This window comes from Anastrepha ludens, chromosome 4 (assembly GCF_028408465.1).
Source record: "Anastrepha ludens isolate Willacy chromosome 4, idAnaLude1.1, whole genome shotgun sequence".
Taxonomy (NCBI): Eukaryota; Metazoa; Arthropoda; class Insecta; order Diptera; family Tephritidae; genus Anastrepha; species Anastrepha ludens.
In genome coordinates, this window is record NC_071500.1 from 129,308,498 (window position 1) to 129,319,052 (window position 10,555).

A 10,555-nucleotide genomic window follows, 5' to 3' on the forward strand; every position below is an offset into this window, starting at 1 on the left:
TATGACTACACATCCAAAGAATTCTGATGTTATGTTCCAAAAACTGGTAAGGTTATTATTAGTCGTGATGTGAAGTTCTTACACACGGATAGCGAATTAAAAATAAACCAGATTCAGGAGGAGAATATAGTCATACTACAAAATAGCAGAATGATCAGAATGTCACGAATGAAAAAGCCCATGAAGAAATTACCAACGATATAGACACACTACAAAAGGAAGAAAATAAGGGCAGAAGTGCTACGAGGTGGGCTGATGAAATGGTAAATTATAAAGAAGCGGATTTACTGAGTAATTTAGAAGCAAAAAGTTTAAAGGAAGTTTTGGCGAGCAAGCATAAAGGAGAATGGTTAGCAGTAATGCAAGAGGAAATGCAATCACTTCGAAATAATAGAACATGGGAGCTGTGTGAGTTACCACTCAACAGAAAAGCCATTGGTTGAAAATGGGTTTTTAAAACCAAAACCAATTGTCAAGGTAGTAATTGAACCCGAGCTACAGGGCTCGTTTAGTCGCAAAAGGTTTTTCGCAAAAATTTAGAACAGATTACGATCCCATATTTGCACCTGTAGCGAAACAATCAACTTTTCGAATTTTACTTACTATTGCAGCGAAAGAAAACCTTATAGTGCAACATTTAGACGCAGAAACAGCATTCTTAAACGGGGAACTTAAAGAGACAATATATATGAAGCAACCTCCAGGATTCGGAGTAGAAGAGGATGAGTATTTACGGACTTAAGCAATCAACCTGAGTTTGGAGCCAAGCACATAAAGGTACATAAAGTTTTATTAGATGCTGATTATATTCAAAGCAAAAATGACGCATGTTTTTACACATACGCAGGTGAGTTTTGCTATGTACTTATTTGTGTTGATGACTTGATCGTAGCAAGCAGATCAGCGGACTTAATCAGAATGTGTGAAAATGCTTTGAAAGCAAAATTGGAAATTCGGAATCTAGGAGATATACAAAATTACCTCGGACTGACAATCACAAAAACAAATGGATTTTATACACTCAACCAAAAGTCATATAGTATAGGTGGTCGCAGTGCGTAAGGGCCTTCTAATACGGTAAAGGTGAAAAATCAGATCCGCTAATTAATAACGGAAAGTATAGACAACTGGTTGGTAGTTTACTGTACTGTACGTTAGCAACTGAACAAGTTCTGGAGGATGTGGAGATGGCGGACAATCTCTCAGTAGACTCAGATGGATCAAACCTGGTGCGAATCAGGTAAGTACCGGTAAAAAGACTGAAGTTAATGGTGATTCGAACGCAGGTATTGGTCTATCCGCAAGGCAGATCAATCGAAGAAAACAGAAGGCGAAGAAAGCCGAAGCATTAGCTAAGGTAAGTACTCAAGCTCCGTCAATTTCGACACCTGTAATGGAAACGGGAAAGCGTGGCAGAACAGAGGATTCCTCTGTCACGTTGCACTTTCCCGGAAATGAAACGGGGTCTGTGCCAACGATCGGGAAGAGGAGAAAGTCAAAGAAGAGGGAAGTCGAGAGACGGAATTCGAAAATGTCTGCATCCTCGACCCAATCCAAGGCAGACAAACGTTTGCCTGACAAGGCAAAGGCTAAGGGACCTCAAATGTCGAATCACACTCTTCCGTCAACGAATCATTCGCGAGAATGGCAGCAAAAGCAATGACGGTGGAGATACATACTGACAAACAAAACAGTCTACTGTCCAAAGGGCAACAAGACTATCTTGACAGCTATCTTTGGAAAACTATCGGTGAGACGAAAGACGCGCTGACTTTCGAGGGGAAAAGTGTGGTGGACGACATCGTAAAGGTGCACTGTTCCAATGTTTTTTCCCGAGAATGGCTGGAAAAAGAGATAGCAAAAATTACCGCCTGCAAAACCAGCAAGTTCATTCTTGTTGAGAGTAGCAAAGAAGGCTGGTACGAGCGAGTGTCTGGATTCCGGGCCCTTCCTATAGTTCAGCAGAACTCCTCACCCGAATCCGTGTTCAGAACAAAGATCTTGACACGACTCTCTGGAGAGTATACTCGTGTATCAGGCAGACCTTGGGTCCCTCAAGGTGCTGAAGGCGAAGCACGGGTGCCGTCTTCACCTACATCTGGGGCGAATCCATTTCCGTGTGCAGGATAAAGTGGAGGACAAAGCGCTAAATATACTCAGTCTCATGACTAAGTAATATTTACACAGATAAATCTGCAGCATAGCAAAGCGTCTACGGCTCTCCTGTGCCGTAGGTATGCAAAATTGCAAACAAACCCACACATAATACAATACTAATACAAGAACCATGGGTATGTCACCAGCGTATTTGTGGTCTAGGTGCTATGTCGTGGGGACAAATACTTCATTGTGAAGGGAATGTGAGACCGCGAGCATGTATTATAATGCCGAGGTTGATCCAACACACGATGTTAAAAGAGCTATGCTCCGGAGATATCGTTGTTGCAAAAATAAAGTAATTGAAGAGTGGGAACAGTGTCGAGACTATCATAGTTGTGATGGGCTGTGATTCAAATTCACATAACACTGTATGGAGAATCAGCAAATGCAACCGTAGAGGTCTCAAGTTACTGAATTTTATCTTGTAATCCGATTTGGTCATTCAAAACACTGGTAACAAACCAACTTTTGTGACCAGAAGGAGACAAGGTGTGATTGATTTAACACTTACTAATAGGTCAGTTGGAAATCAAATCAACCGATGGCGAGTTTTGGAAGAGGACTCTATCTCCGATCATCGTTTTATCGAATTCCGACTGGGAATTGACACAATATCAATACCTTCCGGTAGGAATCCCCGAAATGTGGACTGGGACAGGTATGGTGAGCTTGTGACCGAGCGATTACCAAACCTGAAAAAACTCAAATCAGTAGAAATGATTGAAGATGCTACTAAGAAATTAGAAGGTACATTAATCAATTGCTTTGAGGAACTGTGCCCACTCAGGCAAAGTAGACAGGGGAAAGCGGTTCCTTGGTAGAACCCTGATCTGTCGAAGCTTCGTGTACGGTCTAGAAAACTTCTTGATAAGGCTTTCAAGACCCAAGCAGGGCTAATCATTGGCTTACACAGAGATAATATAAGAAAAAAGTACGGAAAGCCAAACTTGAATCCTATAGAAGTTTCTGCAGTAACGTCGAAGAAATGGGGGAAACAACGAGACTTTGTAAGGTCCTTCATCTAGACCGCTCATTAAGGCTGGATTCCATTAGAAAACTTGATGGTTCGTACACCATTTCCAAATCGGAAAAGTTTAATGTTCTACTCGAAACCCATTTTCCGGGTAGTAGAACTCTCTCTGAAGTAGAGAGTGGCATGAACAATAACGGTAACAACGGTGGAACCTCTAGGTACAGCTGGTATATTGCTAGTCGGATAGTGACAAAAGAATCGATAAGGTTTTCCTTGTCTTCCTTTGAGAACTTTAAGTCCCCTGGACCTGACGGAATATATCCAGCAATGCTTACATAAGGAGGAGACAGGCTGATTGAAGCCCTGAAAAGGATCTTCACAGCCTGTCTTGCATTTGGTTATATACCATCCCAATGGTGACGCGTACGAGTAGTATGTATTCTGAAACCAGGAAATGATGACTATTCCCTAGCAAAAAGTTTTAGACCAATCAGTTTGACATCGTTCGTGGTGAAAAGTCTAGAACGAGTGGCGGAGAAACATATTCGAGTGGGGGTATTGCCGAAAAGTTCACTTAGTAGAAATCAACACGCTTACTAGAGTGGAAAATCGTGTGAATCAGCCTTAAACGATCTTGTTAGCAAGATTGAAGCCGGGCTGGAAGCTGACGAATACACAATGGGCGTGTTCGTGTACATTGAGGACGGCTTTTGATAATGCCACTTTCGGCTCAATATCTGCTTCTGCCGAACGACACGGAGTTAATCAAACCATTGTAAAATGGATATATTCCATGCTCTCTGGGAGGCTGTTAACCGCTGGTGAAAGCAGTGACGAACTAATCACTGTCGGGGTCAAGCAAGGATGTCCTCAAGGGGTATTCTTTCTCCGCTGCTGTGGTGCTTCGTCGTAGACTCTCTACTAGTGGAGATGCAGGAACTCGGTTTTCATGTGCAAGCATAAGCGGACGATGTCTGTGCGCTAACATCGCATAAATCCCTAAGGAGGCTTTGCACGAAAGTGCAGAGGATTCTTGACAAAATCGATGACTGGTGCATGAGACAAGGTCTTTCCGTTAATCCGAACAAAACAACCATAGTCTTGTTTACGAGAAAACGGAAATTGGATGGACTCAGTCTTCCAACACTGAAAGGTGTGACACTTGGCCTTTCCGATGAAGTTAAATATGTACGAGTAATCTTGGATAAGAAGCTGACTTGGGAGACACACGTTTCATTGTAGGTGAATCGCGCATTGAGGATTTTTCAGCAATGCCGTAGAGCCTTTGGTAAAACCTGGGGTCTGAAACCTGCTGTGCTCCTATGGATATACACAGCACTTATCAGACTAATCATCACTTACGCTTCTGTGGTCTGGTGACGACGGAGCATGGTTAAGTCCACAATCCGGGAACTATACAGGCTACAAAGATGTGTATGTTTATGCATCACGGGTGCCATGAGTACAACCTCTGGTGATGTCCTAAATGCTATGCTTGATTTGCTCCCCCTGGATCTTAAGATACAACAGGAAGCAATAAAAGCAATGTGTAGACTCCATAAATATGGTTTCTGGCACGAAGACGGAACTTCGGGACACAGAGAAATCCTTAAGTTGCTATCCGAGCAATATCCGCGGTTTTTGGCACCTAAAGACGACCTGATACCCACCATTTCATTTGGAAGGAAATTTGCTGTCAGATTTCCATTGCGTGAGAAGACCGATATAAACATTCCAAACTTCGATATTTATTATACAAATCACATTGACAACAAATCTCATGGAGGCACGGCTATCATTATAAAAAGAGCAATAAAATGCGTAGAAATGGATGGCTATAAAGCAGAACATATACAGGCGACTACAGTCTGCATCAACACTTTGACTGGCCCAATAAATATATCAGCTGTTTATTGCCCACCCAAGTATAATAATACAAAACACCAATACCTCGATTATCTTCAATCAATTGTAAACCGATGCCTAGCAATGGGAGACTACAATGCTAAGCACGTAACATGGGATCTAGGATAACAACCACTAAAGGAAGACACCTATATGAGGCCATTAAGGCAAAGAGTAACACAGGAGAACCGACGTATTGGCCAACTGAGAAAAAACGTCCTGACTTAACCGACTTCTGTGTTATGAAAAACCTGACGCATGAAAACATTACAATAAAATCATGCCAATAAAATCACCAATAATAATAACGCTCCAGGATAGACCTGCTGGAAAAATCACCTCCTCGCTATATAACCATAAGGCAAACTGGAATATATTTCGTGATGTCATAAAAGAAAACATGGAAGCTAGAGTCTCTTTGAAATCCTCCACCGAACTGGTCTATGTAATTGTATACTTAAACGATAACATAATAAAAGCAGTTGCACAATCGACACCAAAATTAGACACTTTAACAACAAAGAAAGTCCTTGCTTTTATTTTAGACAAAATCAAACAAAAACGCAAACTTAGAAAAGACTGTCAACGCTCCAAACATTCAGCCGATAAAACTAAACTAAACAAATTATCAAATGAACTCAAAAAAATTCTCCAAGAACATAATGACAATTAACTGAAGAAGTACCTTACCAGACTCGAAACAACTACATCTATCAACTATTCCTTATGGAAAGCAACTAAAAAACTCACTAAAACCACCATACACAAGCCTCCAATAAAAACATATTCCAACACATGAGCAAGAACAAGAAAAAAAGGCTGGAACATTAGCTGACCACTTTAAAACCATATTTACAAATAGCATGGATAGTAAAAACATTGAGCTTCCAAACACAATTGAAAATGCAGAACACGCAAAAGAAGAAGTAAAATATTATATAAAGAAACTTGAAGACAAAAGACACCGGAATATGACCAAGTAAACGAAAAATACTAAAGGAGCTACCCGATACTATAATAAACTACATACGAGACCTCTTTAACGGAATAATTAGGCTACCATACTTTCCAAAAGCATGGAAAGTTGCATAAGTTATGTCGATCCCCAAGCCAAACGAGAACGCCACTGTTGCTAGCTCGTACAGACTAATTAGCTTGCTGCCCATCCTCGCCAAATTGTTTGAAAAAATACTGCTTGACAGAACTGATCCGATTCTAAAACAAAAATACGCTATCCCCTCAGACCAGTTTGGTTTCCGAAAACCACCTTCAACTGTGCAACAGATTCACAGAGTAGTAAACAAAATTACAGACGACTTCGATGAGAAGAAATATTGCATTGCCGGATATTTGGACATCACGAAAGCATTTCACACAGTATGGCACAAAAGACTTCTATATGAGCTAAAAAACATTTTACAACTTAACATGTTTAATATCCTTAAAGCTACATAACTGATAGACACTTCTTCATAAAATACGAAGATGAGTGCTCTGAAATCTAGACGGTTACAGCTGGAGTACCTCAAGGAAGCGTACTGGGCCCCATACTATACTTAGTATGCACAGCAGATATACCAACGCCAAATACTCGAGGATCAATGATAGCTACAATACATTTGCAGACGACACAGTTGTAATGTCAGTTGACAACAATGAAGAAGCAGCAACAAAAACACTACAAGATACGCTACCATTGTGTTGTAGAATGGTTTGAAAAATGAGGCATTGAGGTCAATATAGACAAAACACAACATGTTATATACGCGAAGAGAAGATCTGCAAGACATCCAATCCAAATTAACGGAGAAGACATAAAAATACACTCAAGAGCAAAATGTTTAGACATCACGATTAACTCAAAACTCACATGGAAATAACACATAATGAACAAGAGAAACGAGATGAAAAACAAATTCCGACAACTCTACTGGCTACTAGGAAAACAATCAACCCTAAGCTTATTTAATAAACAAATGATATACAATGATATGCATGGATCTACGGACTAGAAATTTGGGAGACTGACAGTAAATCAAACCTACAAATTATACAGAGAAGTCAATCTAAGATGCTAAGGACCATCACAAACGCAAATTGGTACATAAGAAATGACGATATTCACCGCGACCTTGGCATAGACGCCGTCACTGAAACAGTAAAAAGAAGCAGCAGTAAGCATATCTTGCGACTATTAGACTACAAAAACTAAGAAAAGAGACTGATACCGAAAACGGAACTTCAACCAAGGAGACTAAGCGCAAAGCACCCACAGATCTTGCTCGCACTGTTAATATAAATAAAATTATAGAAAACTAAACCACCAAAGACAATAATGTTCTCTTCCAAAGGGAAGGGACATTTTAATTCCAAACCCTAACCCCAATTCTTCTTCTTCTTAATTGGCGAGATAACCGTTTACGCGATTTTTGCCGAGTTTAACAAAGCGCGCCAGTCGTTTTTGTCTCGTGTTAACCGGCGCCAGTTGGAGACACCAAGTGAAGCCAAGTCCTTCTCCACTGGATATTTTCAACGCAGAGAAGGCCTTCCTCTTCCTCTGTTACCACCAGCTGGTACCGCATCGAATACTTTCAGAGCCGGGGCATTTGTATCCATTCAAACGATATGACCCAGCCAACGTAGCCGCTGGATCTTTATTCGCTGCGCTATGTCTATGTCGTCGTAAAGCTCCAATTACTTCTTGTTAATATTAACAGTTTGTAGTTTATAATGGAAATAAAACAAAAAAAAAAATAAAAATTAATTCGATTTTATTGTAATACTTACTCAAATCTTTACAATTTGAATGTTTACGATTTTCAGCGAATAATAATAAGGCCAAGCGTCAAAATGGAAACGGTGTTGCCGATATAATAATTCGCACCAAAAATTTTAATTCTACTACAATTTAAAAGTGTTTTTATAAAACATGTACGCATACTTGTAAATAATATGTTGATGTAAGATAGTTTGTAATAACACTTTATATTATATATATGTAAATAAAAAATAAATAAATAAATAATGGGCGCGTACACTTCTGTTAGGTGTTTGGCCGAGCTCCTCCTCCTATTTGTGGTGTGCGTTTTGATGTTGTTCCACAAATGGAGGGACCTACAGTTTCAAGCCGACTCCGAACGGCAGATATTTTTATGAGGAGCTTTTTCATGGCAGAAATACACTCGCAGGTTTGCCATTGCCTGCCGAGGGGCGATCGCTATTACAAAAATGTTTTTATTAATTTTGCTTTCACCGAGATTCGAACCGACGTCTCTCTGTGAATTCCGAATGGTAATCACGCACCAACCCATTCGGCTACGGCAGCCGCCGTATTGTAAATAATAATAATAATAAAAGGGAGCCGATTTGTCAAGAGGAAGCGATAAAGCTGCTTACTTACCTAACCTTCTGTAATTGAATCATGCATCACAAAGACGCAGTGAAGCTATAACAACAGAGCTCGCCAAAAGATACGAGCTGTGAGATCTAGAAATTTCGATAGCTATTAAGCACATGTAGTGATTCAGTCTTAAGGTGAACGTGTACGAGTATATGTAAAATAAAGTGTCGGAAATAAAGTAAAGCAAGTATTTGACAATCTAGTAATCGAACTCAGAGGGGTTATTATAAGAGATTAATTTGAAGTTTATCGTAAGAAAATTCGTAACAATATATTCATTTGCAGGCATCTGGCAATAGAGTACTGTTGTCAATCCAAGCTCGTGCTAGACAAGCATGTGGTTGGAGCACAGGGCGGAACTCTCCCTTCCTTTGATTCTGCAGGAGTACTTCGCGGCTGTAGAGTTATCAAGTGCGACGACGACTGGTCAAGGGTTGTCCTAGAAAAGAGTGTTGCTGAGATCAACAGCACACTGGAAGGCTTAAAACTTAAGCTTATTCCGGCCAAGGACATCCCTTGCCCTCCTCGCGCTCGCATTTGGCTACCGGTGATGGACTTGAGCGGTGCAGAAGTGCTGAAATACCTGAAGTCGCACAACCCTGCGGTGCCGATGGACGACTGGGCAATCGTGAAGGCAGAAAAACCGCAAAAGAGCAGCATGTCATTCGTTCTGCAGATCAACGATGAGTGCCTGCCAATATTAAAACAACAAGACAACAAAATGCGGTTTGGTCTGAGAAAGGCCAAACTGAAAATTTTCAAAGCAGACAGCAATGAAAATGAGGAAGACCCAGATGAGGTCGACAACAACATTCAGCTAGAAAAGCTGGACCTAGCTGAAGACAACAATAAACCCGATGCCTAGAGCCATACAGGTGAATCTGCAGCACTCGAAATGTGCTACAGAGAATCTGGATGTCTTCCTCAGGGAAGGGGACATCGACATCGGTTTCATACAGGAGCCCTGGGTCAGAGACAACGAGATTAAGGGGTTCCAAAACAACAAGAACATCAACTTATTCTACAACAAAGCTGACGGTAAGCCATGGTCATGCATAATCACTAAAAAACACTTAAAAGCTTTTCTGTGTTCTAATTTCAGTACTCCCGACTTTACGGTGGTGAAAGTGGAGCTGCAGAAATCGGCGATATACCTGGCATCAGTGTATATGCCACATGAGAAACCGGCGCCGCCAGACGAAGTGGCTCGATTCCTGTCAACACTAAACAACACAGACAAACTATTGATGGGCTGTGACGCAAACGCCAGAAACGAGCTCTGGGGCAGCTCAGAGACGAATGAAAGAGGTGAGTCACTTTTTGAATTCCTATTAAACACCAACCTAGACATATGTAATGTAGGGACCACCCCAACCTTCACTTTTCCGAGCTCGGCAAACTTTCCAGGCTGGGAAGAGGTCTTAGACGTTACCCTATGCCCAAACAATAATTCCCAAATAGTCACAAATTGGAGAGTATCCGACCAGAAATCCTTTTCGGACCATAGCTGGATCCTCTTTGATATCAATCTTAAGCTTGAGAAACCAATCCCATATAGAAATCCTAGAAGAACAAACTGGCACACATTCCGTAGAGTGACCCAGTCTAAACTTCAACACATAAATAAAACCATAACGTCAAGGGAAGACCTAGATGAGAAAGTAAGAGCTTTCGAAACTTCCCTGACGAAAGGACTTGAAGCTTCATGTCCCGCCACATATGGCAAAACAACCTATCCTACCTGGTGGAATGAAGATCTAAGTAAACTCAGAAAAATGGCAAGAGAAATCTTCAATATCTGCTACAAACATAAATACTTCAAACCCTACAAAGACTGCCTTAGGGAATACAAGAAAGCAATCAAAGAGCCTCGGACAGAGGCTTGGAGAGATTTTTGTAGTTCCATAGAATCGGCCAAAGATACGGCCAGACTAGGCAAGCTTTTATCCAAGGAACACTCCTGCCCTTCCTTCTTGAAGAAAGATAACGGAGAGTGGACAAAATCATCAGCCGACACTCTAGAACATCTGGTAAATACACACTTCGCAGGCAACACAGAATATATTGAGAACAATACTGACAGTGTTCAAACATCCAAACTATCACCCATTGTAATC

The 10,555-nt window shown here is 40.9% G+C and overlaps 1 protein-coding gene across 1 annotated transcript; it reads left to right on the plus strand.

Annotated features, from left to right (window-relative positions):
• The first annotated feature begins 6,693 nt into the window (after nucleotides 1-6,693).
• Nucleotides 6,694-9,303, plus strand: LOC128862002 (uncharacterized). The gene is made up of 2 exons (XM_054100376.1): nucleotides 6,694-6,749; nucleotides 8,724-9,303. The coding sequence occupies exons 1-2, from the start codon at nucleotides 6,694-6,696 to the stop codon at nucleotides 9,301-9,303; spliced, it is 636 nt and encodes a 211-aa protein (XP_053956351.1).
• The last annotated feature ends 1,252 nt before the right edge of the window (nucleotides 9,304-10,555 follow it).